Genomic DNA, 27,644 nt, shown 5'->3' on the forward strand with positions numbered 1-27,644 from the left:
CTGATATCTCACGTTCAAATCGGAGAGAAAACACTTGCCTGTAGTTGTGTAACAAGACTAGGGTTCCATCACATTCATACCAGAACTTGTTGATATCTCGGTAATGTCACTTGGCCCCTTAACCGAACTCTATCTCGCTATCGGAACAGCATTCGAGGGGAAGCTTTCCCGGTTTCCCGGAATATCATGACATGATCCCAGCTATTAGCATCGGAGGGCTTTACTCTGCACTTATCACTTTAGGGCGTTCCATTGCATACACTAGGTGAACGATGTCCTGGTTGGAGAGGCCAATGCCATTATGCTGTTTTTATTGGATGTTGGAGAGGATAGCGGCAGGCTGGTGATGCTGAAGCAAGGCGCCCCCTATTATATGCAAGAAATCCAAGAACCCCGTTGATCATCCGGAGCTTTTGCTCAGCATGGTTCTAAACTCTCCGATGCTTTGCATAGTTTCTATAATTGGAGGATACTATAATGTAACATATTATTAGTCAAGTGCCTATTGGAATTTGGGGTCGACAGTGAAGGGTGAGTATCCATACCTCCTGAATATTCGTGGTACGCCCGGGTAGTTAGAGTACACGCAGTCGATATCTTGCTATTGGGTATGCGCTTCATTTCGACGATGCATGTCAGAGTTCGTTGCATAACAGTGGCCGGTAGCAATATAACGGCAGTCTGACGTGTCCATGATATGCGACAGGTTACGGATGCTTGATCCGATAGCGTTGCCCTTAATTGACCTTTTGAACACCTGCTAAAGATGCATTGCGCTGAACCGTGATATACGTGAGGTATGCCGGGTCAATAGTCGAAGCAAATTCTGCCCTGGAGTCGCACGAAACAAACTATTCTGAAAGGTTTACTGCCATCTCGGGTGTGGTAGGTTGTAGTAGGTTGATCTCTAGCTTAATTCGGTTATCAGTAGAAGTCTATACATTGGTAGAAGCTGATGGGCTCACATGTGTTATTTCTTTTGGTAAGCTCCCATACTGAGGGATCCAATCAGGACGCGTCGAGGACTCTAGAATGGCCATGGATGGATATTGAAGGGGGTGGAATCAGCGGAAGACTTCACGAAATGAACAAGTTTTATTAGAAGAAAGATTAGTGAGAACGTAGGTGAATCTTATGGGAAATACGAGAAGCGATAAAATAGCACCAGAGATATTTTGATGCTTTTATAGAACGTTGTTCAAAGCTTTCTAAAACATGGATTAGAGGACAATGACATACATGGCTGGAAAGACAGCTGGCTACCGTTAGATTGTGTAAGAAGGAATTGGTTATATTACATGAGGGGTATGCATAAGATTAGGTAGTTAAATATGCCATCACTATTGGCTTGCATTTATTCAGTTAAATGCCGTGCCCATGAGCTGTCATTTATTTTCTTACTGTTATTTGTGATAGTTCTTACAAGCAGTATCCCGCACGAAATACTAAGTTACCCGAAACTGAAGAATAACGAAATCTTTGATATCACAAAGAGAAATACCAAGCTTGCCTAGCTACCTAGGTATTCGTTGATACCTGATTGCATGTTAGGAGGTAGACGGGTAGGTTCAAGTAGGTAACCGGCCGGTGGTTACACAAACTGTTGTGCCCTTGGCTGTTTGCTCTCATCACAGTATTTTAAATACCAGACCTTCCAAAGGTTAGTCATTCACCACCTCTCTTCCTTTTTACTTCTCATTCCCATCCCAATAGGAAGTATCACAATGAAGATGTTTGACGTTGCGGCGATAATTCCAAGTATTTCCCGCTCTGTTACTAGGCTAAAGAGGTTTGCCTATTCCGCCTGGAAGCGATTTATGAAAATGGATACTTTTGATTATTCCCGACTGTCTCGACAGGTAATGGATTTCCTTGGTTCGCTCTGGAAGTCATTTACGGCGTATATCGCACAACCACGTAAGTCTCCCGAGGCCAAGACAAGTGTAGATTTCTGCAATGGTGACATATTTACGAATGGATGTTAGATGTCTACTGGGCAATAATCGTCTGGGCACTTGTGTTTACAATCGTTGTTACGTTTGGGCTGTGCTTAGGTTTCGGTCCAGCAGGCGTCATTACAGGTGAGATGCAGTCGCCTTCATTTTCTCTTTTAACCCCAAATCCATAGCACGGGTCTTACTAAGATGCATTAAGGCACAATTGCCGCTGGCTTCCAGTCGGCTATGTACGGCGGATTCACGCCAGCCGGAGGGATCTTCGCATCGCTGACGAGTCTTGCGATGCTGCATCTCCTCGCACCCTCACTTATAGCAGCTGCGGCAATTATCGCCATGATTCTAGCGGTAATCATCTTCAACTTAGTTCCGGACTCATAGACATATTCATGTCTATGCATTTTCATCGTAATTGGGTTACTAAACCGGTACGCTTAAGGAACAGGCGGGGAATAATTGATGGGAGGATGTGACATTATAATTGTAGCATTGAGAGATGTTATGAAAATTATGAGTGTGTACAGCCATGTTCGTGAAATATATACGTGAGCTGTGAACTACATATTGTTAAAAACTGATTGGATTAATTTCATATTACCCGTAAGCCTTATGGAACGAACTGAGTCTCAGCCCACGATTACCCTAATATCAGACCCCTAGACCACAGAGGCACAGTAATTACAATACGCTGACTTAGGTATCTATGCTATGCTCTAGGTACCTATTTTGAACTACTGTCAAGTAAATATGGTAGGTAGGTACGGTAGGGTGCGGTCGTAGAGCTTGCGTAGACAACACAAGTGAAGGTTTCTTTAATAAATTTATGGCTATATGTACCTACATTCGACTTGTAAAGCACATGGGCACGGTACTTCTGCAAGGTGACTTCGGGATCATCCAGGATGCGAGGCTGCGGCACATCATAGCACCACACGAGAAGCAAGAAGATTACTGGCAACACTGCTATTCATGTTGCTTTTCTTCTCTTTACACTTCTAAGCTCTCTTGTGAAGCAAGGCTAAGCATGTTCGCAAACATCCCTTCTCTTCCAAAACATCAATATCATAAAGTCTTCGTCGTTTTTTTTTCTGTTCAACTTTTGAAGAAATATATTGATTTACTCTGGAGATGATGACTAGCTTACCAAATTATCATGCATGCCAATACTGCCAGAAACTTTTGATAGACCTCAATAATAAGCAGCCTCCCGGCGATATTATCACAGACTACTGGAATACAACAGAAGGGATATTCTTCTTCGATGCGACTTTACAGGATGTCCTTGAAGGTGCTTCCCGTCATTGTCACTTATGCAAATGGCTTGATGGTGCATGGGAGAAACGCCACGGTGATCAATACAAGATGCTTGCGAAAGTCCCTACTGGCCGCATAACTATTTGTGCCGATAGTTATAGTATGTCCCTAACTGATCGCTACCCATTCGATGAGTTATCATTCATAGGTCTATGGGAGCATGGTGTGCCAGTGAACCCTGAGTTGGGCAAATGCCGAATCAGAAGCCCATACAGCCTAGATGTCTTTACAACAGAGGGTCGGTAACACCCATCATGAAGTATTTTGTGACTCACTTTAACTCTTGAAACTGACTAAGAGCTACTAGATGACCCAGCAAGCCAGTTCATTTTGACCCGCCCTATCAATTGTCGACCAGGTACGGCAGAAAATCTAGCATTGGCCCGAGGCTGGCTAGAAGGGTGTTTAGATTCACATCCTGAATGCCGTACAGAACAAAGCTCTATGCCTTCACGAATTCTTCATATAGAGAAGGTCGAGGGTTTAGATAAATTTGATATTAACCTTGAACCGACTTATGATAAGGTGGAACCGTATGTAGCACTTAGCTATTGCTGGGGAGGTGATCAGGCTTGCAAGACTACAAAATCACGTATGAGATCAGGCAACCTAAGCATCCCATACGATAAACTTGCCCAATCTATACAAGATGCTATTGAAGTAACTTCAGGACTGGGTTTGAAATACCTCTGGGTCGATGCTCTATGCATCATCCAAGATGACGAGGGAGACAAGATTGAACAGATCGCCAATATGCCTTGGATCTATAATCAAGCATGTGTCACAATTGTTGCAGCACGGTCGGATCGCGCAAGCAGGGGATTTCTAGACGATATTGACTTAGTTCAAAGCACGAGGCTTGCTGTAAGGCTTCCATTCCGTTGTCCAGACCAACACGGCACCTTGGGCTCGGCATATATCACTTACATAGACGATAGCCGAGAATCCGAGCCCATCCATTCTCGGGCGTGGACGCTACAGGAGCGATATCTATCTAATAGATATATAGAGTTTGGTAGAAATCAGATGCGTTGGGTATGCGCGTGCTCTGGAATAAAGGATGGCTATTGCGACGGTTGGAAGCGCGAGGATCCAGACAATACTACTCACGTAATGTACATCTACCGCGAGCTTCAGCGAGATATTGAAGTGATGAACTTGAGAAGGTTAAGCGAAGAGTGGATTGCCGATTGGATAAAGGGACGATGGGAAACTATCGTTAACCATTATACTCCACGCAAGCTCTCCGTTCCAACCGATCGCAGTCTTGCGATTTCAGGGATCGCACACGTATTTGGAACTCATATGAAAGACGATTATTTGGCGGGGCTATGGAAAACAACTCTGCCAAGTTTCCTATGTTGGCAGGCGACTCTAGGCGAGCACGGATACCTTCCACGTCCAGTCCATTATCAAGGCCCTTCGTGGTCCTGGACAGGTATAAACAGCCCAATTAGCTTTCTACTCGCCCGATCCTGCTATCAGAATTGCCGCGCAGAGCTTCTTGACGCTGATATTGAGCTGGTGAATATAAATGCAAGATACGGGTCGGTCCGACAGGGCATTTTAACACTGAGAGGGCGATTGAGGGAAGTTATCTGGTATAAAAATACGACTGGGGGTATATTGAAGCTCCGGCCAAGAGGGGGTTCCGAGGTTGGTGACCCCAATGAGGCGATTTTGATGAAACTTATAACCGTCTTCCCGGACACGAATGAATTTGAAGGGAGTGCGCAAAAATTGAGCGAAATTGAGGTCTCATTATTTGAGATTGGTAACTGCGTTGGATTGAATAGACGTGGGCCGCTCGGTCTCATTCTCCGCGCGATGCCTTGCGATACGACTCGTTTGTGTACGCGATTTACACGTTTGGGTCTATTCCACATCAATACAAAATCCAAAAGTCGAGCAAAAGAGGACACGAGTAACACGAGGGTGATGGGCGCTTATTCAACTATAGAATGTGTGGACTTGTTTGAAAAGGTCAGACCGGAGATTGTTGAAATTGAATAGGAGTAATGAGAAGTAAAACATATAAGAATCAAGATGGCCTACATTCCAAAATTGCTACAGAGCGCAAGCCCTGATATGATAATCCTTGTCATTTCAGATATTCTATGAGTTAAGTTATGTATAAAACTTGTAGTGGTTGACATTTCCCCTTTACGCAAAATCCTGTTTGGAACCTGACAGCTGGGGATTCATAATTTGAGTGCTGTATACTCATACGACTCAAGTAACGTCGGGCAATTATATGAAACACCCCCGGCCTATTATCGTAGTTGAATAGTCGTTTAACATGGTTAAAGTGCAGCTCTTCGCCAAGCCCAGCCCGTAGAGTCGGGGGTATTCCAGACATCTTTGGAAGCGGAGGTTTTGATTGAGACCCATGGTGATATTGTGCAGACGAATTGGCACTGTTCCGCAAACTTCTCCTCCTATGATCCTGTACTTCAACTGTGTTTGCCCTGCTTCTCGTACTCTACTGGTAAATCCATGCCGACCCGACGGGCGCTCAGCCTGACGCGCTCTTCCTCATCCATACCCATGCCCGGATTATATCGCTCCAGCAGAGTCGTATATTGCCTTTGTGCCTTAAGATACTGTACTAACTGGTCGGCTTGGGCGACGACGTGCTCGTGGGGCGGATCACTTGAGAAGCTTTGTCTTAATTGTTGATGTAAAGGAGAACGAACTCGCGAAGAGGAGGACGGGAGTGGTTTAGGAGGGAGTTCTCGAAGGAGTGATCGGTAGAGGGAGCGCAACTGTGACGGCTTCGACATGGCGATTGGGAGGATGCTGGCAGCGTAAAAATGTGGGCAACGGTTATTCTTAATAGACACGGGTTGACGGAGGTATGTGTAAGAGGTAGGTTATCTTGGATAATTATTTAAATGCTGGTGCGGGATGTTAGCAGCTACCAGGTAGGTAAGGTTAGCAGGGGGGCGTCGGGGACTTTTTTTATTGCGTCGTTTGCTATGATAAGGTTGATAAGATCATGCAGGTACATACTATGTACGTATAGTGGGATCCACAGTAGTGGTTCTTCTAGGTACATACCTACCTAGGTACATACCTATGTACCTAGGTAAGTACCAAAGTACCGCTCTAAATTATTTTTAGTTGGATGGAAGTTTTTTATCGCCGCCGCTACATACAATTTTTTTTCTCTTTTCGTGTGTATTGCGATCAATTGCAATCCCTCATGTTGGGGTTAGACGGATACCACCCATATTATATTCCAGCATGTAGCTTACCTATAGCGCCCTTATACATACGGCAATCCTACATTTAGCAAGTCTGCAAAATGTCCTTGTCGAATCAACTTAATGCCTTTCTGGCCATGCCGCCCTCTTTGCGACTCACTGTGATCGGGGCCCCCCAACGAATACGACCAAGTCAGATCAATCTTGCTTTGAAGGATTTGAAGGCTTATAGATCTACTGCCGCTTTTAATTACAATGAAGCGGCTGCCTTCTATATACCCGAGTCCCGACAAGGTCGTGTCGACAATGTCTCGCTTGGGACACTTTGCAAAACATCCCATATGCGATCAACTCCCGATGAGCCTCTCCTCTCTGGACTGAGTACCCTCTTCACTAGGAATCCAGCAACATTCCAATATGGAGAGACAGATTTCTACAAGCTCAAGAAAAATACCCTCATCCCTGAAGTCTGTGTCCTCGGCCGATCTAACGTTGGCAAGTCGTCTTTTGTCAATGCTCTTGCTGGCCGAAGTCAACGGAGTCAGAACTCGCTGGCACGTATTAGCAAGCACGCTGGTAAAACTAGAGAGATGAATACATATGGATTTGGACCAGCACCGCTGCCGAAAGATATTGCCGCGTGGACTGCCGAACTTAAAGGCAAAGAGGATATCCCAACTCACACCTTTTACCTTGTGGATATGCCCGGATACGGACACGCATCCTTGGAAGACTGGGGACGTAATATCACGTTATACCTAACTAAAAGGATAGGCGTAAAAGGAGCCATAATCTTAATCGACGCTGAAGTTGGGCCCAAGGAGCTGGACTTGCAGTGTTTGCAATTATTAAGTTCTGTCAATATGAGAACCTCTATCGTCCTCACTAAGGCGGATAAGGTTAAAGGTGGCCTAACCGCCCTGGGTGATTTATGTGCCAAGTTACGGGACAATGTTCTTGACATTGAGAATTCGCAAGAAAATTATAATTGGAATTTGGACAGAGACGTGTTTGTCACTGCCCTTGGTGCGAAAGACGCTGCTGTCATACATTCAACAGCATCGCATGCGAGATTTGCTGTAGCTCGTTTAGCCGGCTTGGTAGAAACTAACCGACCGGACTCAGAAAAAAACAAGAAGTGGTCTGGCAAAGTTATCTCGTTTGAAGATTTGCAGTATGCACCAAAGGATTCCTTGCCCAAGAAGGTAGACAATTTTGAATCTTCTAAACTAGAATGGGCTGCGGGAAGGGGACACGAGGCTCGTTATGGAATCACGCCAGGTATTTTTGACTCCTTACATTCGAGGATTATCACTCAACCCCAGGCTCGAAACTTCCATAGCTACAGCTGTAGGATGAAACCCCCACGCGAACAACGCAATACGGAAAAGGATTCACAGGAAATGGTTGATATCCTAGACGAGTTCATGAAAAAGATTAGGGCTACTAGCACTACCAGCAGCTATGTTCGAAACATGCGGCGAAAGAATGATAGGCGTTTACCCCCTGCGCCTGAAAAACGCAACATCCTCGGCAGACAGGAGGAAAAACTGCAGCGGGTTCTGAGGAAGCGCTTCCCCGAAGATGCAGCTAGGTCAGAAAAGATACTCCAGCAGAGGTCAACAGTTACGAACGCACATATAGGAAACGAAGAAGAATGGCCCACCGACTTTCCTCCGTCGCGTGGCAAAAATAAGAAACAGAAAGATGAAATTATGACTCCAAACGCATTCAAGGCTCTATTGACGCAACCGACATCGAAAGACATCTTGTCATCATCTTCAGGACAAACTAATAAGAAGAAACAAAAAGGCCAGAATAGTTCTAGCAAAAAACAACCAACGAAAAAAGAGAAGGAGGTGGTGTTGGACGCGTTTGATGCTAAATTTGCTAAAGCATTTTCAGGAAAATTCTAGGTGAGGATGATGCTGGTATTCTATCGAGTATAAAAGACCAACCCCTGAGTCAACTTCGGACTCGGGTATAGCGACATATGGGCAACCTACCTTAGATAGGTAGGTACCCGTCATGAGTCTAACACGATGGCTATACATGATGTACTCTACTATGATCACACACATATAGGTAGCATAAGGACATATTGAACACAACTCTTGATTCTATTCAACCATATTTTACTTCATACTAATGTGCTTCAATTACGTAGCGGCAGTTACTAAGTTCGATGCTCGCGGGGCTTTAGGTGGCTTCTTAGCCCGCCTCTTGCCCCTCTCCAGATCTGCCGCCGAGGCATCTGCCCGTCGAAAAGAGTAGTTGGGCACGAAGACGTCGACCAGGTTATCCCAAAAGCCGAGGTCGTATAAGTTTTCAACATCGCGCAAGCGCCAGACGCGCTCCCACTCGCCGACGCCCGTGGGTATGTTCGGATCCGGCGGCGTGCCGTCCTCTGTGCGCACGATTACTTGGACTGCGTCGACGGGCCATCGCGTCCAGGCTGCCTCGTAACGCAGGTTTCTAGCACGGTCAAGTGGCAGAGAACGCTTGAACGCACAACCATCATCCATTTCCATTTGCCAGTCCTGCCATTTCATGCTCTCGTTAGTAGTCGTGCCGCAGTAAATTAAGTAGACGTGGTATCCAAGCAGGCCCCACACCAGAGGTGTGGTCATCAGCGAGAGTAAAGTGATAGACCCTACGCCTACGTCGTTCTGGATGCCCACGGTGAGGACCATCAAATACTCGTGCCAGGACCAGCTCGCTGGTTTCGGGAATAGCACGAACAACTCATTGCGCATGCGCGCTGCATCGGCGACTGCACCGAGGCCGAGAACACCGCCATATAAAGTTAGGATGGCGGTTGAAAGAAGTAGGAGGATAAAATAATGCTGATTACCGTAGCCGACGCAGTTGTTAATGAATACGCAGTGGTGGTCCATCTTGTGAACGCAGCGCTTGCAGACGGAGCAGTGCTTAGAGCGCGCGGGCTTCAGCAACCCACATGTTCGGCACGTTTGACCTGGCCGGAAGAGGGCAAAGTCGTACGGATAGTGCGACATATAACGGGAATGATTGGCGGGGGTAACGACACCCGGGTCGCCAGCCGCGGAAAGGTATAAGAACAAGTACGGTAAGATGATAGATATGCTTCCTAGGGTCTTATGAAGGAGGTTTAAGCGCGGCCATACGCCTGGTAGGAACATAAACTCGCCCACGGACAGCAGTAATATGAAGAAAATAAGCACTGTTGGATGCCGATCGTACATGATATAAGTGCCAAATCTACCTAGCGCCGTGGTGAGGCGGCCTGAAGTGAGCCGCTGGTCAAGGCTTAGAATAGCATTTGGTATATACACCCATACTACGCGATGCAGCCAGGCTATCGGAGTATGTCTATATGATCGTAATTAGTAATGAAATAGTTGGTCCGCGGGTTCCGCTCATACCTCAGAGCCGGTAGCCTGCCGAAAAATGCGACAAAGATCATCAAGGCGATGGCGAGAACGGCCAGGGAGATCCTGGTAAGGGGGCCCATTGTCACGGACCGGAAAAGAGGATAACAGTAGATGATATATGCGTTAATCGAACATTAGAAAGGGATATTTCGAGCTGGTTCATGGCCAAGTCATCAGGTACAGAAACAGGAGCCGCTGGTACAGACTCATTTCATAAAGCTGATATGTAAAATGCTGATGATAAAAGGTCACAAGAGTTATTTTTGGCTAGTTAGGTAATTAGTTTAGCCTTGTTCTGCTTAGGTACCTCTGTATGATGAAAGGAACAGAATAGAATAAAATGTGTTTAGGTTAGGTATACTTGTTTAATTTCGGTCAGCGACGTACGCGCGCTCGTCAGCTGGTACGTGTATGACTTTCTAATAAAAGAGATGACTGAGGGCCTGTGGCGGCTGTCAGCCCGTGCTGCAGGTACATGTGGTAGATTGAACTTGACATTTTATTGGCCTGTGAGTTGGGGCGGTGCTTAAGTCATTCAGCCGCTTCTGTCAGGATAAACTGAGGCTATTATCTGTTAAGTCGATAAAACCCCCGAGATAAGCATAAAACCTAAACCCCACATGATTATCCCCAAACTAGATTTAAAGTACTTGCGCAACAAGAAATCGCGATCCGCATCACGCGTCTTATGAAACTCTATTCACGGGACTTTTTTTTATTTATACAAACTGAAGACTGACCTTTTTTTATACCACAATAAAAGGCCTACTTTGCCCAGATACACGTCTCTTCGTCTCTTATTACTATATTTTAGACCCCATGTTGTCAGAAAACGTGCCCAACGTTGCCTAATAAACATTATACACGCGTTCGCTATGAAAGCCAAAACCCTGGAAGTTATCAAGATAACAGGACTACGAACTTACGAACTTACAATATTTAACTCCTTAACCTAGGGCTATCAACTTATTTTTAAGCTGTTCGAGTGAATTTTATTTCAGTCGACGCTTATACTGCACTCCGCAAGACCACCTAGTTTTATCTCAACAATTCTTCAGAGTTACGAGGTTAAGTGAGAGTTAGCAGGATGTCAACCCCTATCGTCTACGAAGGGGCCATAGCCCGTACGAACCCTTCTCAAAATGGTCTATTTAGCGACATGAGTTTTTGGGTAGGACATCGTGTGCCACAGCGGCTCCATTTTGTTCAAATGATTCAGGTAGGAAGATACAACTCGTTGATCCGCCATCCTTTACACTAACACTATTTAGAACAACGGGGGCCAGGTGGTTCCTCTCGAGAAGAACGCCGATTATCTGATCGCCGACCATGTTAAAAAGAATGCTTGTCCACCTGGATCATATTCTTATAAGTGGATCGAAGAGTCTTGTAAAGCTGGCGTTCTGAAGGAACCCGAAGATTACTTGTGTGTGCCTACTAAACGGAGTGAGCCTCAACCTTCTGGTTCGGCCGCTCCTCTAAAGACTACAAGGACTAAGTTCACCGCCGAGGATGACCTGATCCTCAGGAGATGGGTTGCCAGTAACGAGAGAAAGGGCGAGTCAGTAGCAGGGAATGTAATTTATAAACAGCTCGAAGATAAGGTAGGCGTTTATTATATTCACACTCTCCATATGTTAACAGCAAGCTGAACAACTTAGTATCCACACCATACTTATCAGTCGTGGCGAGACCGGTGGGTCAAAATTTTGCAACATCTCCCTCGGCCGAAAGAGTCTGATACAACGCCGTCTCCTCCGCCAACTAGGCGAACGGCTGACACTTCAACCCATGCTTCTCCCAAGACTCCTGGATCTCTTGGGAGGCGCGTGCCTACTGGGAATGCTGCAGCTACCCGGGGGCGGGTTAAATTTACCGAAAAGGACGATGAGATACTCACGCAACACATCAGGGAATGCAGACGTCAGGGCAAGCCAATTGCAGGGTTGAAGATTTTCCGTGATCTCGCTAACGACGTAGGTTTCGTGCCGCCTTCACGTCGTTTCTTGCTAACCTTGTCTAGTTCCCGCATCATACAGAGCAATCATGGAGGACTCGTTGGACTAAGGTACTTGAACCGAGGTTTATCATGGGTCCTGCTGAAGAGGAACCCGAAGAGGAACTTGAAGAAGAACTTGAAGAAGAACCTGAAGAAGAGCGTGAAGAAACGGCAAAAGCAGTACTAGGTACGCGAATGGAAGCCGAACAGCCCCACAACATAACAACGCCGCTAAAGAGCCATCGATCGCGGAGTTCGACACATGTATTGCATACCGTAAATGAAGTACCAAGAGTAGTTACTAGTCCGACCGAGGATAACGTAGTTAATAACGGTAAAGGGCCCCAGATTCTTCATACTGAAGTTCGGACAACACCTCGGGCGCCTATACAGGAACTAGAAGAACTAGCAGTCGACCTTGATCAATCATTTCTTACGAAGGAGGAATTCCTTCGCAACTATCAGGAATATGTGAAAGACCAAGAACTCCAATTGGTACCCTGGTTCACGATAAAAGGGCGTACGTTCGAACCTTGGGATTTATGGGAAGCTGTCGTCTCTCAGAAGATGGACCCTAGTGAGCGCGACTGGCAACAAATTGCGGAAAAGCTTGGGTTCGACTGGGTTCGGCATGAAACCATTCACGATGAGATCAGAGAGTGTTATGAGAAACATCTTGCTGATTTTGAAGAAATTCAGAAGACGTTTGCAGCTTATGAAAAACTTCGGAAGAGTTTCAATGGCGATCCGGACGATGATAGCGAGGACGAAGATGATGAAGATGATGAGTCAAATGCTAAAGAACTTTTACCATCATCACCACCAATCATGCCCTCATTAAAGCGATCATTTGACGCACATCGATCATCATCCGATCATACATACCCACAGCCGTCACCTAAGCGGCGAAGAATCAATCGGGACACGGAGATTCCGTCTACTCCCGAGCATATGAATCAAGCTTCTGATCTGCGCTCTCAAGCTGATAACGGCACAACCCTTAGCGCTAGACGATCGACCCAGCGTGCTGTAAACAAGAGAACTGAAGAGAACGAATCTCAAGATACAGTCCCTGAGCTTCCAGTCTTTGAAACCCAGGTAAATTTTGAGATGGAGTCGCAATGCAACATTACTCCGTCGCAGCAGCTTCATCAAGAGTCCGATGCGATATCTCCGGATCTTGCAGATGCATCACCTACGCCCAAGGTTGGAATCCAGATCGCCAATCCAGGAACCCCTACCCCGAAAAGATTAACCCGGAATCCTTCCCAAGAAGACTCCGATGACGAGATGGCAGAAATAACAACTACTAGTCACAGCAACTATATTCCTGTAAAGGTCAATAATGCAGAGAAAACTAAGCGTCGTTCTCTGCCAAAATCTTATACTCAAAAATCACCGCCTACTAGTGGTATTTCTACTTCAGCAGTAGCTCCCAGAGAAAATACTCAACACTCACGCCTAGCACGGTCTCAACCGCCACGTCGCTTAAGTTCGCCCAAAGAAACGCCGGAAGATGTCATCGATCGTTTTTGCTCTTTAGGCTATCCGAGAGGGATAGTGCTCCAATCGCTACGGGCCACAACCTGGCGGCTTGGTGACGCCGGTCAGGTCATGGAAATACTGAAACGGGGTGAGGAGCTGCCACAGAGGACCCACGGAGTCTGGACACGGCGCGACGATGATGCATTAAAGTTGGCGACATCGGACGAGCCCCCAAAGGATGATAAGGAGAAGAGGAAGCGCATAAAGGCTCGAGAGCGGCTTGAGAAGAAGCACGGTCCAGAATTGATAGAGCTTCGGCGCAAGTATTTGTGGGAAGTTGTATAACACCCAGGCTATAGTTGTACTTAGCTGTGAGGTATTGCGCCTATGTGTTAGGTATTGTCAGAGTCATTATATGCTTACATAGTACATACATGTACGTAGGCAGTATGGAGATATAAATGTACTTGAACTCTATCTTCTATATTACATCAAAGCGTCTATAAGTTTAAGGATCTTGTTGATATTAAAGGGGAAGGGGAAACATCAAACTTTAGATTTGCTTAAACCCCAAAAGTAACCGAGCAAAGCTGAAGAAGTCATGGGCAATTTCGATCACTTACAAATATCTACTATAGCTTCAGAACCAATAAAATGCGTAAAGCTATGACCCCTCGAACAGGTATGTAAGCCCCTGCGTTCGCTATACGCTCGCTATACTCGTGCAACTATTCAACTTTAAACCTCATTAACAGATTACCTACTATATAGGTAGGTAGTTATACCCAGATCTTAACATATTTTTTCTTCCCTTATTTCTTCCTCGTCATATGTCACTTGTTATATCTTGATCTTTAATCCTTGATTTCATATTACTTCCATACTTACAATTTTTTCCTCATAAATATAGTAATACCTAGATGTAGGCTTACCTATAATTATATATAAGGTACCTACCTACCTACCTACCTAGGTATATACCCAAGCTATTATGGCCGAAGCTCCGTTTCGACTGCTCTACCTTCCGGTGGAGTTGGTCTCTAACATATGCGCGTACTTCTTACCGGATACCCTACCACCTTACCGGACCTTTCGAGACTATGATGCCGCGCGCAAATCCGTTACCGATCTAGTTAACTTGACTTTAGTATGCAAATCACTTAGCATCATCGCGGCGCCGGTCCTAGCCAGATGTAAAGGACATCCATTTCAGGAGGGCATCATTCCCTACATTTACACCATTCTTCGAAATCCGGATGTAGCATCCCACGAGACAACATTTAGGCTGCGTCCCTCGGATCATAACGGCCTGCTTCAAAGTCGTCATATTCGGGCCTTTGATGCAAGGGCACGAGCGCTAGTAGTTTTACCACCAAGTTCCTATAGTAGCGACCTCATTCAACAACAAAATGTTGATGCAAGAGACAACTCTAGAATCCACGAGGGGCGTACGAATCTGATGTATCTCTTGCTTGCGAGTCTCCCAAACCTATCATCTTATTCTATATATGGTACTTTAGAGCCCTTATTTCCCATAAACGCGCCGGTATCGAGATTTAATGCCCTCAAACATATCAGGGTAGTGGGATACTCGGACATCCCTTCAAGCCTTGATATGGGCCACTTTAAACGTTACACCCAATACTCGAGGAACGTCGAAGTATTCGAGTTCGTGAACATGGCGATGTGTAACCGAAGCATCCATCTCGATTCAGCTCGCATCATTCGCCTGTTATCCTGCCGGATTTCGAGCCAAAGCTTAAGAAACGCGGTCAGGAACTGCTCGTCGAACCTGAAAACCTTTGTGTTCCGCTCGGGTTATTACAGCATATACTTGCAGCAAGGTGTACATCCTGAAGATGATTGGATGAAGCGGAGATCAGACGCCTCCCCGTGGGATATCCTATCTAACCTAATGATGAGCCCGTCAAGGGGATCGTTAGAAACACTCGAGATCGATATGCGCGAGCATTTCTGTGCCAGGACCTGGGGTATACAAGCATATCCAGCCCCCCCGGAGACACTGCTCGTATATAACTTCATCAGGGCATTAAAGTGCTTCTCAAGGAATCTTCGAAACATCACTCTCACGCAGCAGACCATCTGGGAGCTTTGGTTCGACGCGTATCCAGGGTTCAACAACGAAGGCATCTTTTGCGACGAGATGCGGCTAATAGAAATGCTGCCGCCCTCCATCGAGTCCTTCGCGCTCTACGACGTCACACCCAATTTCCTACAATGCGTCTCTAAGTTCGCACAGCACGTAGGCAGCGGGGCGGGATTGCAGAACCTGAAAAAGTTCACCTTGCGACCATCACCAAATTTCGCTAGACAGCTCACACATGCGAGAAGTCACCAGGACCATCCTGATCTGCAGTTCTTTGACGAACATGATGCGTTCTGCTGTGTGGATGAGACGCTCTTGGCTCACTGGGGACAAATCATGTTGATGCTAAAGAGTAGTGGAGTGGAGGTTGATTGCGTCCCTGAGGCGTACCCGCTTGACACTGAGGACCAGGAGGCTCTGCGGCGGCAGCGCGAGTTGCAGCACTGGTGCGATAAGTGCCATTTTGATTCATCTGTTTGTGTTGAACAGGTGGAGTGGCTTGGTGTCTATGTGGATTGAGCTTATTGAAGGGTGTGATTCCTCGGCCGCATGTATCCAGGCGGGTAGAGGGAGTTAGGCGTGTATGGTGTTTTTGAGAAGGTTTTTGATTTTCATATATAGATACCCAAGCGCACCAAGGTGCCATGCTTAGTTGTTGTTTAAGAAATGGTTTAGCTAAACGTATCATGGCTCGTGGTGTGCTTGATAGGTGTGCTTGATAGTAGTCGCTCGAATGTATTGCGGAACGGGGCATATAGGACTACGACAAATATTTGCTGTGTGTGATGAATACATGGACTTGTATCACATGGTGATGATCAGGTAGTTATTCGATTTCAACTATTGCCGGTTTGACAGCAAGAAATGTTGCAAGTCTTATTTCTCAGGTATTCGACGTTAATATTGTTTCCCAGAGGCCCTGGTAGAAGATAAGATGCTGATGGAAGAGGTGGGTGACGTGGAGAAGTTATAGCTAGTTAGTTCTCCTCACGAAGTTAGAGTCATCAGGCGTAATTATGGGATTTAAACCCGTCGTGTTTGCTTACACTAATTTGTCTGATGTCTCATAGGGAAGAGGACCAAATACCATCCGGTAGAATCCTCCAGAATATTAGAATAAAAGATATCATCTCATGGTTTGCATACGAGACTAGGTGCCTAGAACTCTTTGAGTTCTATAATACGGTGTGATCCTGACATTCAGAGCTGCTACTGGTAAAAATCTTCTGGTTCTGGCGTTGGGCACTATTAGAATAACATAGTTATCCTTTAGATGAATCATGGTTATAACTCCTTACCTTAAGATAAGATATATTTGCTATTAAGACTTAGCTTATTGGAACTCTACCGTCCTTAGCAACCAACTAGGAACTGGACTCCTTCAAGCAAGGTACAAATACAGATAATACACATAATGTCCTCGTCATTTCCATTTCCTATTAAGCCGGTGCCGTTCATGTACTTAGGCGACAATGATCGGAATCTCCCAGACTTAAGTGACGATGAGTTCTGTGACCTAGTAGCTGTACTCAAGGCTCTGGCTCGGAGCAGCTACCCGCGGCTGGAGGCAGTGCCTCTCGCACTAAATGCCTATAACTGCAACCAGGGGACTGACGATGATGGAGAGCGGCCATGGGCCTACTTCTACCCGATCACTATGATCCCACCCGCCCGGCTTGATGAAAAGAACGACCTGTTACCAAACTACCCCGAAATCGAGCTAGATTTCGAGGTATGCCAGGACTTGAAGCGGCGATGGCGGTCCATACGCTACGGAGGCGATGATAACAATAACAATCAATCAATGGAGTTTTCCCCTCCCGCGCGATATCGTTTTCTATGCTTTATACACAAGCACAGGATTGATCGTAAGAATACTTTGCAGAAGGGCGTGCATACGATTAGTATCTGGGATCGCGAGGTAAGGAGGACTCCTCTACCCCTGGATGACTTTGCCTATCTTGTACCAACATAACGGTCTGCATATCATTAGCTAACGGAAACGTATATGCACAGTGGGACGAACTCATCTGGCATGATACGTATCACGTTGACAGGATATCGCGCAGAAAGGATATCCGAGAATTCTGGAGACACGTGAAAGCACCGGGGTTCATCGATGAGGTGGACTCGCGAGAACATTTCATGAGCCGGATTCGCTACCGGACTGTATACCATATCTGCGAGCAGATCGAAGAGACCCTACGGGGTCCTGGTAGGTGTATCCAACCCCCTTTCCTTTTTACGTCTACAGCACGTAATTCCTTTCAGCCCAAAAACATTGCTAACATCGCCGTCTCTGTTTTTCCGACAGTACCTCCCCGGCACACGATCTACGCCGTGATGAGCACAGCCCTCTTCCACATGAACAACGCGCGTGACCTGCAGGTCTCCATCGTGCCGGACCGGCTGGAGCTGTTCGGCGGGCAGCACAAGGGCTTGCTGCCGCGGTTCTTTGCGCACCTGCTATGTCTGTGTCTGGACGTACGGCCGGGTTGGTCTCGCGCGCGCCAGAAACGCTTCGTGCTGCAGTTTCGTATTCTGGAGCGTCTGCAGTGGATGAGATTACGCACGCGGGAGTATTTGGAGCTTCATGATAGTGATAGAGATGGCGAGTATAGGGTTGATGCTAAGAAAAAGGACGGTGGTGGGCGGCAGTGGATGTACGAGGCCTTGAACATACCTTAGATTCTTGAGGTATGGCAAGTGAGCCGTTACATGGGATTAGTCGCTAGTTGAGGGCTGTAATAGTTAGCATACGTGATTCACTTATGTTTAACAAGCTATCAACAAGAACTGGTATTTTCATAGGGGGTTTACACCTACCAGAATAGTACCTGTTAAAAGAGAACGTGTCACAACTGGATTCGATGGTAGCGACGTTTGCTCCGACGAGACGATAATCATAATCAAAAGTGGCTTAAGATCGTAGGCTTGGCGAAGCGTTATATGGAAGTGTGATGAAAAGACCCTGGCTCTAGATGACCTAAATCATAAAGCTTGAATCCAATTTATCGTTACGAAATCGTGATCCCTATCCACCCATCCCCAAACTTCGCTCAGTATATATCTCACGCCTTTGTGGTAGGCCACCCACCCATTGGCTTTACCTAGCTGCTCCTGCTACTTCCACTGCTCGAACTGCTGCTGCGGCTATGGCCCTTGTGCTTCTTGTCTTTTTTATGTTTCTTGTCCTTCTTGTGCAACTTGCTGCCACCATAGGCGCCAGCAAATGCAGCAGCGGGAGCGAATGCCGAGGCCATACCCATGCCCCCCTGTCCTCCGCCATGACCTCCTCCATATCCACCCCCTTGACCTCCGTGGCTACCTCCGTGAGAAGAACCGCCAAGGTAATGCGCAGCGGCTGCAGCACCTATGGCTGCTAGTGGGGCGCCGCCGCCTTTTTTACCTCCGAGTACGCCTCCTACTAATGACCCTAGTCCCCTATCACCAGTGTTGGGATCGTGCGGGTAGTCACCACCCTGTTGCCCAGGAGGGTACTGTTGGTACTGTTGCTGCTGTTGTTGCTGCTGGTACGGCGGTTGTTGGTGTTGTTGGTGCTGTTGCTGAGAAGGGTATTGATTCGGGTAACCCTGCGGCGGGTAGCCTTGGCCCTGCGCCGAGCTAGAATGATTGTCGTAAGGGGGAGGGCCGCCAGAGTAAGGGGAATGGCTCCCTTGTGGTGGGGGTGCACCGTAAGGTTGTTGTTGCGGCGGATAAGGCGAGTACTGGCCCGGAGGCGGTGATCCGTAAGAGTTCGGGGTATGTGACGACGGTGGTGCACCGTACTGCTGCCCGCCGTATTGATTATTGTCGTGACTCCAGCCTTGAGGCTGGTACTGGTTTGGAGGAGGACTCTGACCCGGGTACTGTTGCTGTTGAGGGTTATAGCTTTGAGGCGGGTATTGGTTCTGGGATGGTGGATAGCCACCACCACCACCACCACCGTAGTAATCCTGGCTTGACATATTCGGTGCGAAGTAGGCCCCGATATCTAGAATATCACGACAACGTGTTTCTGTTTATATTTTGTACAATGTTAATAGGATTGAAAGTAACTAGCTGTGGTAAGATCTGAACGAATTTTATATGGGTATTTGAGAGGCCTCTTGCTGACGAGAAGGAATGAAAGGATGACGGAGGGGTAAAAAGTAAAGGGCAATACGGTCAGGGACTTTGGAACAAGGGACCTCGTGCTATGCATGTACACGATGATCCCTGCCATTCGCTACATGCCACCGTCTGCACCCATAAATCGTACCCCTGATACCCTGAGCCGCCCCGCGCGCTAAATTGCGAGCTACATATCAAGAAAGTCGAGATGAAGTTGTTCTATTCGGAAGTTAAGAGTCCGTAACATCTAGGTTTAATGTTCACCTCCTTTGACACTACCTTTCATCTGATCGTGACACTAAATCTTGATGAATTTGTCTGTACCACTGTTCTTCAGCCTTGTGGGTGTCAGTCGTGCTGTATCACAAAGTGTCCAGGAAGAGAGAATGTGGGGTTAGTTTATGTACTTTGAGGTCAATAATATAAATGTGCCTCGAGGCTCTCCAAGTCCAAATATCCATTATCCATGTGTAACTCGGTGTTATGTCAATGCTTGACTTACATGTACGAGGTAGTTTAGCGACATTCTTACTTGTACTTAGACACTTGGACGGCCTATATGTTAATAATATCTGACTAACCGAGTTGTTAAGACAAAAATGCCAAGATAATAGGCATGTTTAACTATTCTTTTTACTATAAATCCTTAACCTGGGTTAATGCCTTAGGTATTGTACCAGGCATCCATATACCAGTAGCGCGCTAGTAGCGGCTGTATAGAAACCTATCATGGGAACACAATGAGTATAGCTAGTCTCTTATTAGACGAACAAGCCGAATTTATACCCGAGAGTATCCCCCTTTATTTCAACAGAAGCACAACGATATTTTGCCAGATTTCTCCACCATACCTGAATTCCAAACACGAAAGACATTTAACTAGGTAATTTGCGGATACCTAATACCCTCTTGTACTACTTCTCCCCGCGATTAAAGACCTCTTGCCGTCGCCAGCCGATGAATTTCCATACCGCAAGAATAGTAACGCCAAGCTGAACGATGAACATCGGAATCAAGTTGTACTGCCACCCCCTCATCACGCGTACGTGACTTTCTATATCGTCTCTTGCGTCGACTAGGTCTAGCTGAAGCACAGCCGAGAACCAATTCTGTGGCGTCCAGAACTCCAATGGGTACTTGCTACTATCCAAAGTGGTAGCTAAGGGGACGTCAATGCTTTGCCCCTCGTGCGCGTTTGTAACTGCGAACACATAGGCGAGTGCCCCAGTAGTGAGGAGGAGTGCCGGAATGTTTAGCGATACCCAAAGGTAGTATATAAATCGTGCGAAGGTTCCCAGCTCGCCATATTTATTCTGAGACCAGGACCGGAGCAAGAATGCGAGTATGCCGCCCAGCCCGATGAGAACGAAGGCAGTTCCAGCGGCGCCGTTACTCGTATGCCCTTGGTCAGTCATTATATGAACTGGATCGCCGGCCAGATGATATGTTGAGCCGCCATAGTTGAATGAGAACCCCTTACTAGCTGTCCGATGTAACCATGCGACCATGCTACTGACAAATGCTAATTCGATGATCGAATCGACCATAAGCAGGCCTACGGCAACTTTGAGGGCAAGCGACAATCTTGACATTCTGTTTTTATGATTTCCTCTGGTGGTATTGTTGAAGGTGATGGAGGGTAACTTGGGATCGAGAAAACGAAAACCCGAGAGAGAAAGGAAACTAACATACTCACTCGATGGGGCGAGCCTTATTGACTTTATGACTGCTCACCTTTTGAGAGTTAAGGTTCTCTATTTGTTAGGGCTGACAATGCTGGGGTGGCCGGTGCTGTGCAATTGTTGCACTTCTTGGGCACCCAGCTTTGCTATTTATGTCAGCTGAGATTTTGTTGGTTAGGTAGTTATTGGGGGCTATGTGCGTATAAGATGATGGTAACATTGGTCTCACCCAACACAATGGATTTACCTAGTAGTGGCTTTGTCGCACGCTAGCCTTACTGCTAAGACACAACCGTGAGAATATAGCTTCTAGATCTACGGTCTCTCTTCTACCTCGACATATATATATCTCTTTTTTCAAGATAGGTGGATGTAAGTCAGGAGTAGTAGGTCCTATCGTACGTGGAGTTTGAAGTTCAATAGAGAGGTAGAAGTATATGCTAGCGGTCCTTAGAGGTCGTCGACTGTTGCCGCACGACGCATTTGTTATGCTTAGGACAGGACCATTGACGAGTAAGAGAAGGCCATGTATGCATGGCATGTATACATGGGACATGGGTGCAGTAGCAACGCCGATAGGCTATCATATTATGAATTACATCTTAAGTTCTGAATTATTGCACCAACATGAAGAAGGCTACAGTGTCTTTCCATGCGAGAGCTTATACGAGTCGTACAAGCCACTCACCTATTTTTGATGAGGATTTGCTTCTCCTTCTGCAAATTTTCTGCCACGTCGAGCGGAATGTTTAAAGATGTGGCTACGATACCTGCTGGCGTTAAAGCGAGCCACTGGGTTAGGGAGATATCTTCGACTCGATCACTCTTGTATATCTCGATCCATACCAATTCTTCGGTTTCTGAAGTATTCTCTATGTAATGACCTTGGTTCATTAGTTATACAAGTCTTAGGAAGTTGAGACCTAAGCTTACCGCTATTATCCGGAAACACTCCCGTATCTCCAGCTCTGAAGTCAAATGTCCGAGCAGCAGCGCTACCTATAAACACGGTCGCGCGCCCTTGACCTTTATGGAAGTAAAGCCATTCTTCGGCCTAAGAACTGTTTTAGATACGAAACCGGGAGATAATACGTAGGGCTTACGTTTGGATGCCAGTGCAGCTCTCGCAGACCACCAGGCTTAAGAGTGACAATACTGGCGGCTATCGTTGTCGCAATGGGGAACGTTTTCGAGTCAACAATGCGAAGTGTACCGCCTTCTCCGGGGACCTTTTCCAGAGGATGGTCTTTCGAGTAATAAGCGAATGAAGCATTGCCGGTGAGCTCACCATTGCCACCAGTCACGTTATGGTGATCAATAGTTCCGTTGGAGATATACGGGTTTGGAGACGGCACTGAACCAAAGGCAGACTCAGGAAGGCCAAAGTTCTTGGCAAGAATCGACTTAGGAGTATGCGTAATCCAATCATCTACATTAAAAGTTGTCCTTGGATTCGTTAGCGTGGGTTAGCTGGTGATGAGGTTGAGGACGATGACTTACCCCACAGCATCGAAATTACCGTCGTCAAATATTAAGAGGAATTCATTTTCATCCTCAAGACCTTGGACGGTATGAGCTACACCCTTAGGGAAGTACCAAACATCCCCTTCATCGAGCTTAGCAACTTCGAATTGACCATCCTGGTTTACCCCTGAAACCAAGATTGACCCAGCATAGACATATCCCCACTCGGCCTGAGGTCATATTGTTAGTGAATAAATATTATATCCGGTCGATGCAGTACTTGCCACTCGATGCCAATGCAGCTCACGGATCGAGCCCTTAGTCAAATGCTGCTGAGCAGATGAGATCTGCTTACTGCTGGGTAGATCTGTTACAACCTGTTCTCGAACCCAGCCGCCCCTCAAGATCCTCGTCTTCGAGTCTGAAAAGCTCCATTTGAGGTTTGGTACAACACCATTATCGGTGCTTTGCTGGCCAAGGTTGTCTGGATTCTGGAGGTCAAGGGCATGGTTTGTCCCGCCTAAGAAGCGCATGGTTAATATAATAGTTCAGAATACTGGCGATATCTATAGTGAAAAGTACCTGAGAATGGTGCACCCTTTCCGTTACCGTCAATCGGCTGGCCGTCTTCGAAGCCACCCTTGCTTTGACGCTCTATAACAGAGCCGCTGGCACCCCATGCCGCGAGAAATGTGAAGGAGGTTTGGAGAACCTTCATATTGGCTACTCGAGTGCGATATTAGAAATAAGAGTGCTGCAGGGCGGATGTAGTTCAGGAGATCATGCAGCGAGTATAAGCTGCTACTGGCTTATATACACCTTCTAATATACGGATTTTCATCCGGCAGGGCACGCCATTGCAATAGCCAATTTTAGGCACCTCTCCTTATTCACGCCCAGCCAGGGGTATTAACTCTACGATGCACGAGAAAAACACGCCCCAAATACCTACTTCGCAGCGCCAAGCGATATTGACCCCGGAGATATTAATGAACTTGATGAGATTCCCGCGTGACGTTGCCTATTGCTCATATGCGAGGGCCTATAATCAGCCGCGCTCCTAAACGCACCATCTATATTAAAATAACGTCATGTCTTGGCGAGCCATCAATGGGGAGTAAATTCTGCATAGTTTGATGAGTGATACACTAAGGTTGCAGTAGAAGGAATGAAATCTTGAACTATCTGCGCCCATCATGATCTTGCAATTGCTAGTGACTGCTTGCGCCATCTTGCGGCTTCGTTGCGGCACACAAACATAGTGGTAGCTTTCAATAGCTAGATCCATAACTAAGGCAAGGGGGAGAACGCGGCATATTACTTAGCGTTTATTTCCAAAAGGGGCAAGTGAACGACGTTCATGACAGGATAGTTGTTACGCTTGCATTTAGGGATAATAACTAACAGGTAGCTTACCTATCTCTTTCTCGCCTTTAGCTTCTATGAATAATATCACCATATAAAACCAGAATGTGAGAGTGGCGTATGATTACTGCAAGCTATAAGGCACCGGTGAGTAAACTCATGACTGTATAACCTATTTCCTAGATTGTACTCCTTGGGGAAAAGGCTTTAAGCGATGATTGTTAGTTTTAAAAACATTCACTGCCTGTTACGTGATTTTGAACGTAAATAGGAGAAATACTATTTTGGCCGCCTACACCTAATATGAAACTTTGGTTACTTCGTAAGGTCGGCGATAATTAGAAGATGAGGCCACCACCCCACGATCAAAAGCTTATACTTAGATGTGATTCTATCCTTACTAGCCTACCCAGAAGGAACCCATGTCCCGGTAACTGTCATCCAGACTATTAGAGTTGATAGCTTGGCACTGCACAAGCTAAGCTTTGCCGGAGCATCGTGATGTTGACTTATGCAGCCTGTAGCCTGAGCTGATATATATCCATGTAGATCGACCTCTTTTAGAAGACCATTGTCTTACCCAGGTCCTGGGAACTGTAGAAGGGGTTAATGCAAGGCGCTGATCAAGTCTGTATATGGCTACTTGAGCTTCAAATTTTTCCATTCCCGTGACGAGACTTGACCTCATACGAAGTAGCTGAAGTAGCTGATTACTTTAGTAGTCGATGTCGAGATAATACTCTGATCGAGGGCTTCGTGATGCTATTCGAATGAATTATGGCAACATCTGAGGGGAATTGGGATCGTCAACACTTCGTGGGATAGTATCAAATTCAGGAACTATGAGGCGACTTGTGATTGTCGATGATATGTGATGCTAGAGTCTATAGAAATTTCCAAGATATATTTCACTATATAAGGGGAGTCAGTTGACACCTCGCTATAAGTTTGAACTCAGATCTTACTGTCTCTTCCCTATAAGCCAATATCTATGAGATAACCTACCTTCAAGGTCGGACATCATTCTCCATAATGCCTTCCTCTGTAGCCTTACTGCTTGCTGCATTTATCACTGCACCGTCAGTTTCGGCACTGTCTTTACCTCCATTAATTCCTACAATTCCTGGTGTCACCGAACCCCTGACAAGCAACGCTCCACCTCTACCTATTTTACAAATTCCAACGCCACCATTGGAGAGTCCCCCTTTTGAGGCAAGCAACATCAAGCCTAAGAAGATAGGTTACTTCTGGACTGCTTCTGGCGATAATAAACATAAGGGTAAGTATCCTAACCATTGCATAACACTGTAGGGCTATCTAATAATCTGTAGATTTTCTGGCTACTTATAGTCTTGACGACGTGAGTACCCAAGGTATAGCTTTACGAGTCGCTTTGGTGGCTAAACTATTAGTAGGACACATTTGGAACCCTTATTTGGGTCACAGATGTCCCCTCAAGTGGAAATAGTCCACATCATCTCGGCCCTTCTCTCGATGGGAAGACTCTCATTGGTGGCGGACTGTTATCCCTCCTAAAGACGCAAGACACTGCTTTCTATTTCGACACTACGGACCCATATCATCCAACTTTCAAGAAGAGCAATCGTGGAATACTTTCATCTATTGTCGATGAAATCCGTGCGAAACCTGATGGGTAAGTCTGTTATTATGCAGAAAGTATTGAATATCGGTGTACTAACTCTGACGGCAGAGGGTTTTTCATCACCTATATGGGCTGTAAGTTAATACGTTGATCCTGCTAATGATTTAACTTCTGCTAATCTCTACTTCAGCTGCTCTTGGCACATCGCCAGGAAGGCTAGTCGAAACTGATGCTGAATTTAACATCATTCATGAGTGGCCCGAGAATGTGGATGGCCTGCTTAACATCCTCGGAGAACAGTTTTCTCCACATGGTTTAGCAGTTGATTTCGAGAAGAACATCATCCTTACTTCTGACTTCATTGTCCCCCTGAGCATCTTAAAACCGAGTTTGGGAATTCAACGAGCTAACACCCTACGGCTCTGGGATCTTCCATCACGGGAGATTATTAGCACCATTGAGATCCCCGATGTATGTGATATCAACTTTGAGTTTCCTGACTATTAGCCTACCCCTTTCTAATGTTCAACATAGGGTGGCGGTATTCAAGATGTCAAGTTCATTCCCGGAAATCCCGAAGGAGCTGCTCTTGCAACTGCAGTGCACTTAGGCCAGGTGTGGATTATTTACCCCTTCCGTAAGGACGGTAACGGCAAGCAAGGTGTAGCGAAGCTGCTATATGATCTGGGACCTAAGGCTCGAGATACCATTGCCATCTAGTAAGTGATCCCACGCAAGATCTATATATGGTCCCCGGTTCAAATAACTAACCACTGGACTTGGTAGCTCTGATATTACTGCGGATGGAAGCTTCGCTTATTTCACGTTGACAACAGCAGACCATATCGCTGCTCTTGACATTTCAGACTTGAATAACGTAAAGCGATTGGATGACCCGGATGAGGACCAACCTACAATCGGTCCCCACTACATAAAGATCACGCCAGACCAGCGACACATCGTAGTAACGGACTACTTTGTACAGACGGGAGATATCGGCCTGATCAACACCCCGGCCGACTATAAGGCTCTGTATATCGACATCCTCGACGACGGGTCCTTGAGCTTTAATCGCAGCATAGAGTTCCAGCGCGAGTTTGCAAACCGTGGCGGTGCTAAGCCGCACTCAGCTGTTGTCTTTGACTTGACCGATCCGGAGAATCCTGTTTACTACTAAGTCGAATCGACCGACAGAGGATGGAAAGGTGGGTGCGCTGTTCGGGGTTCTATAGCTCCTATTGGATGAATATTTCCTAGCAATGGTCCTTGTCCCACGCTTCACTTGACACGTCAACTGGGTGCGGTACGCGATATATGATATTTTGGTACCGGCCTCATATGATACATGATACATGATACATGTATCTTATAATATGGGTGTAATTATTAGTTGCGGGAGAGGCAACCGCCTTGATGAATGATCTATATTACACTCCGTAAATGTTCGTAGAATGCCAAACGCCGCAATTAGCAAGGGTGAATTTGATAAAAGTGGTTGAAAACCAATAAGGTATCTAGTATAATGGTGTGTTATATTATCTTTATTATTATTGTATTATGAAGTATTTAAGAAGAATATCTAATATTTATAAAATATATATATTTATATATATATTAAATAAGTTTAATAACCTTAAGTTATATAATAATATCTTTAAAACGGGTAAAAAAATAATATTTTTATTATTAAAATAAATAAAATAAAAAGGATATTTATAATATAATTTAATTTTAATTTTTTTATATAATGAAATTTATTAAAAATTTATTTTTATTATTATTTAATTTTTTTTAATAATTATTTTATATATTTATTTTTTAATTTAATATATTTTATAAGGTATTTATTATTTTATTTTTTAATAATTTATTTTTAGTAAGTTTTTAAAATTATTTAATTAAATTATAATAATTGTTTTTTAAATATATTTATTAAAA

The 27,644-nt window shown here is 45.7% G+C and overlaps 12 protein-coding genes across 12 annotated transcripts; 7 read left to right on the forward strand and 5 right to left on the reverse strand.

Moving 5' to 3' along the window:
- The first annotated feature begins 1,375 nt into the window (after positions 1–1,375).
- F4813DRAFT_375342 (uncharacterized protein) lies at positions 1,376–2,538 on the forward strand. The gene is made up of 3 exons (XM_049245006.1): positions 1,376–1,917; positions 1,986–2,081; positions 2,155–2,538. The coding sequence occupies exons 1-3, from the start codon at positions 1,725–1,727 to the stop codon at positions 2,334–2,336; spliced, it is 471 nt and encodes a 156-aa protein (XP_049095260.1). The 5' UTR covers positions 1,376–1,724; the 3' UTR covers positions 2,337–2,538.
- Positions 2,539–2,926: 388 nt separating this feature from the next.
- F4813DRAFT_275621 (heterokaryon incompatibility protein-domain-containing protein) lies at positions 2,927–5,335 on the forward strand. The gene is made up of 2 exons (XM_049240436.1): positions 2,927–3,507; positions 3,577–5,335. The coding sequence occupies exons 1-2, from the start codon at positions 3,084–3,086 to the stop codon at positions 5,280–5,282; spliced, it is 2,130 nt and encodes a 709-aa protein (XP_049095261.1). The 5' UTR covers positions 2,927–3,083; the 3' UTR covers positions 5,283–5,335.
- F4813DRAFT_375345 (uncharacterized protein) lies at positions 5,122–6,240 on the reverse strand. Its single transcript, XM_049245007.1, has 2 exons — positions 5,325–6,240; positions 5,122–5,239 (listed from the first exon to the last, which is right to left on the reverse strand). The coding sequence occupies exon 1, from the start codon at positions 6,050–6,052 to the stop codon at positions 5,723–5,725; it is 330 nt and encodes a 109-aa protein (XP_049095262.1). The 5' UTR covers positions 6,053–6,240; the 3' UTR covers positions 5,122–5,239; positions 5,325–5,722.
- Positions 6,241–6,439: 199 nt separating this feature from the next.
- On the forward strand, positions 6,440–8,587 carry F4813DRAFT_375346 (uncharacterized protein). Its single transcript, XM_049245008.1, has one exon. The coding sequence runs from the start codon at positions 6,577–6,579 to the stop codon at positions 8,389–8,391; it is 1,815 nt and encodes a 604-aa protein (XP_049095263.1). The 5' UTR covers positions 6,440–6,576; the 3' UTR covers positions 8,392–8,587.
- Positions 8,513–10,263, reverse strand: F4813DRAFT_275638 (zf-DHHC-domain-containing protein). Its single transcript, XM_049240437.1, has 2 exons — positions 9,880–10,263; positions 8,513–9,826 (listed from the first exon to the last, which is right to left on the reverse strand). Exons 1-2 carry the CDS (start codon positions 9,966–9,968, stop codon positions 8,635–8,637), a joined length of 1,281 nt encoding a protein of 426 aa, XP_049095264.1. The 5' UTR covers positions 9,969–10,263; the 3' UTR covers positions 8,513–8,634.
- A 278-nt stretch (positions 10,264–10,541) lies between these two features.
- On the forward strand, positions 10,542–14,382 carry F4813DRAFT_375348 (TRF2-interacting telomeric protein/Rap1 C terminal domain-containing protein). The gene is made up of 5 exons (XM_049245009.1): positions 10,542–11,107; positions 11,160–11,492; positions 11,550–11,864; positions 11,912–14,143; positions 14,283–14,382. The coding sequence occupies exons 1-4, from the start codon at positions 10,976–10,978 to the stop codon at positions 13,715–13,717; spliced, it is 2,586 nt and encodes an 861-aa protein (XP_049095265.1). The 5' UTR covers positions 10,542–10,975; the 3' UTR covers positions 13,718–14,143; positions 14,283–14,382.
- On the forward strand, positions 14,233–16,599 carry F4813DRAFT_400222 (uncharacterized protein). The gene has a single exon (XM_049248245.1). It carries the CDS (start codon positions 14,364–14,366, stop codon positions 15,996–15,998), a length of 1,635 nt encoding a protein of 544 aa, XP_049095266.1. The 5' UTR covers positions 14,233–14,363; the 3' UTR covers positions 15,999–16,599.
- Positions 16,600–16,893: 294 nt separating this feature from the next.
- Positions 16,894–18,167, forward strand: F4813DRAFT_393875 (uncharacterized protein; the record flags this gene model as incomplete). The annotated part of the gene is made up of 3 exons (XM_049247489.1): positions 16,894–17,400; positions 17,496–17,694; positions 17,794–18,167. 3 exons carry the CDS (start codon positions 16,894–16,896, stop codon positions 18,165–18,167), a joined length of 1,080 nt encoding a protein of 359 aa, XP_049095267.1.
- On the reverse strand, positions 17,937–19,634 carry F4813DRAFT_275688 (uncharacterized protein). Its single transcript, XM_049240440.1, has 3 exons — positions 18,306–19,634; positions 18,163–18,221; positions 17,937–18,029 (listed from the first exon to the last, which is right to left on the reverse strand). The coding sequence occupies exon 1, from the start codon at positions 19,445–19,447 to the stop codon at positions 18,590–18,592; it is 858 nt and encodes a 285-aa protein (XP_049095268.1). The 5' UTR covers positions 19,448–19,634; the 3' UTR covers positions 17,937–18,029; positions 18,163–18,221; positions 18,306–18,589.
- A 703-nt stretch (positions 19,635–20,337) lies between these two features.
- Positions 20,338–21,625, reverse strand: F4813DRAFT_275679 (uncharacterized protein). The gene has a single exon (XM_049240439.1). It carries the CDS (start codon positions 21,182–21,184, stop codon positions 20,507–20,509), a length of 678 nt encoding a protein of 225 aa, XP_049095269.1. The 5' UTR covers positions 21,185–21,625; the 3' UTR covers positions 20,338–20,506.
- A 1-nt stretch (position 21,626) lies between these two features.
- F4813DRAFT_275678 (putative oxalate decarboxylase oxdC) lies at positions 21,627–23,697 on the reverse strand. The gene is made up of 6 exons (XM_049240438.1): positions 23,321–23,697; positions 23,023–23,258; positions 22,775–22,968; positions 22,378–22,720; positions 22,208–22,328; positions 21,627–22,158 (listed from the first exon to the last, which is right to left on the reverse strand). The coding sequence occupies exons 1-6, from the start codon at positions 23,454–23,456 to the stop codon at positions 21,959–21,961; spliced, it is 1,230 nt and encodes a 409-aa protein (XP_049095270.1). The 5' UTR covers positions 23,457–23,697; the 3' UTR covers positions 21,627–21,958.
- A 1,312-nt stretch (positions 23,698–25,009) lies between these two features.
- F4813DRAFT_375359 (uncharacterized protein) lies at positions 25,010–27,279 on the forward strand. Its single transcript, XM_049245010.1, has 7 exons — positions 25,010–25,382; positions 25,435–25,463; positions 25,519–25,757; positions 25,815–25,840; positions 25,897–26,177; positions 26,241–26,425; positions 26,493–27,279. Exons 1-7 carry the CDS (start codon positions 25,136–25,138, stop codon positions 26,881–26,883), a joined length of 1,398 nt encoding a protein of 465 aa, XP_049095271.1. The 5' UTR covers positions 25,010–25,135; the 3' UTR covers positions 26,884–27,279.
- The last annotated feature ends 365 nt before the right edge of the window (positions 27,280–27,644 follow it).

The sequence above is a fragment of the Daldinia decipiens genome (genome assembly GCF_022478715.1).
Source record: "Daldinia decipiens strain CBS 113046 unplaced genomic scaffold F4813scaffold_50, whole genome shotgun sequence".
NCBI classification, from domain to species: domain Eukaryota; kingdom Fungi; phylum Ascomycota; class Sordariomycetes; order Xylariales; family Hypoxylaceae; genus Daldinia; species Daldinia decipiens.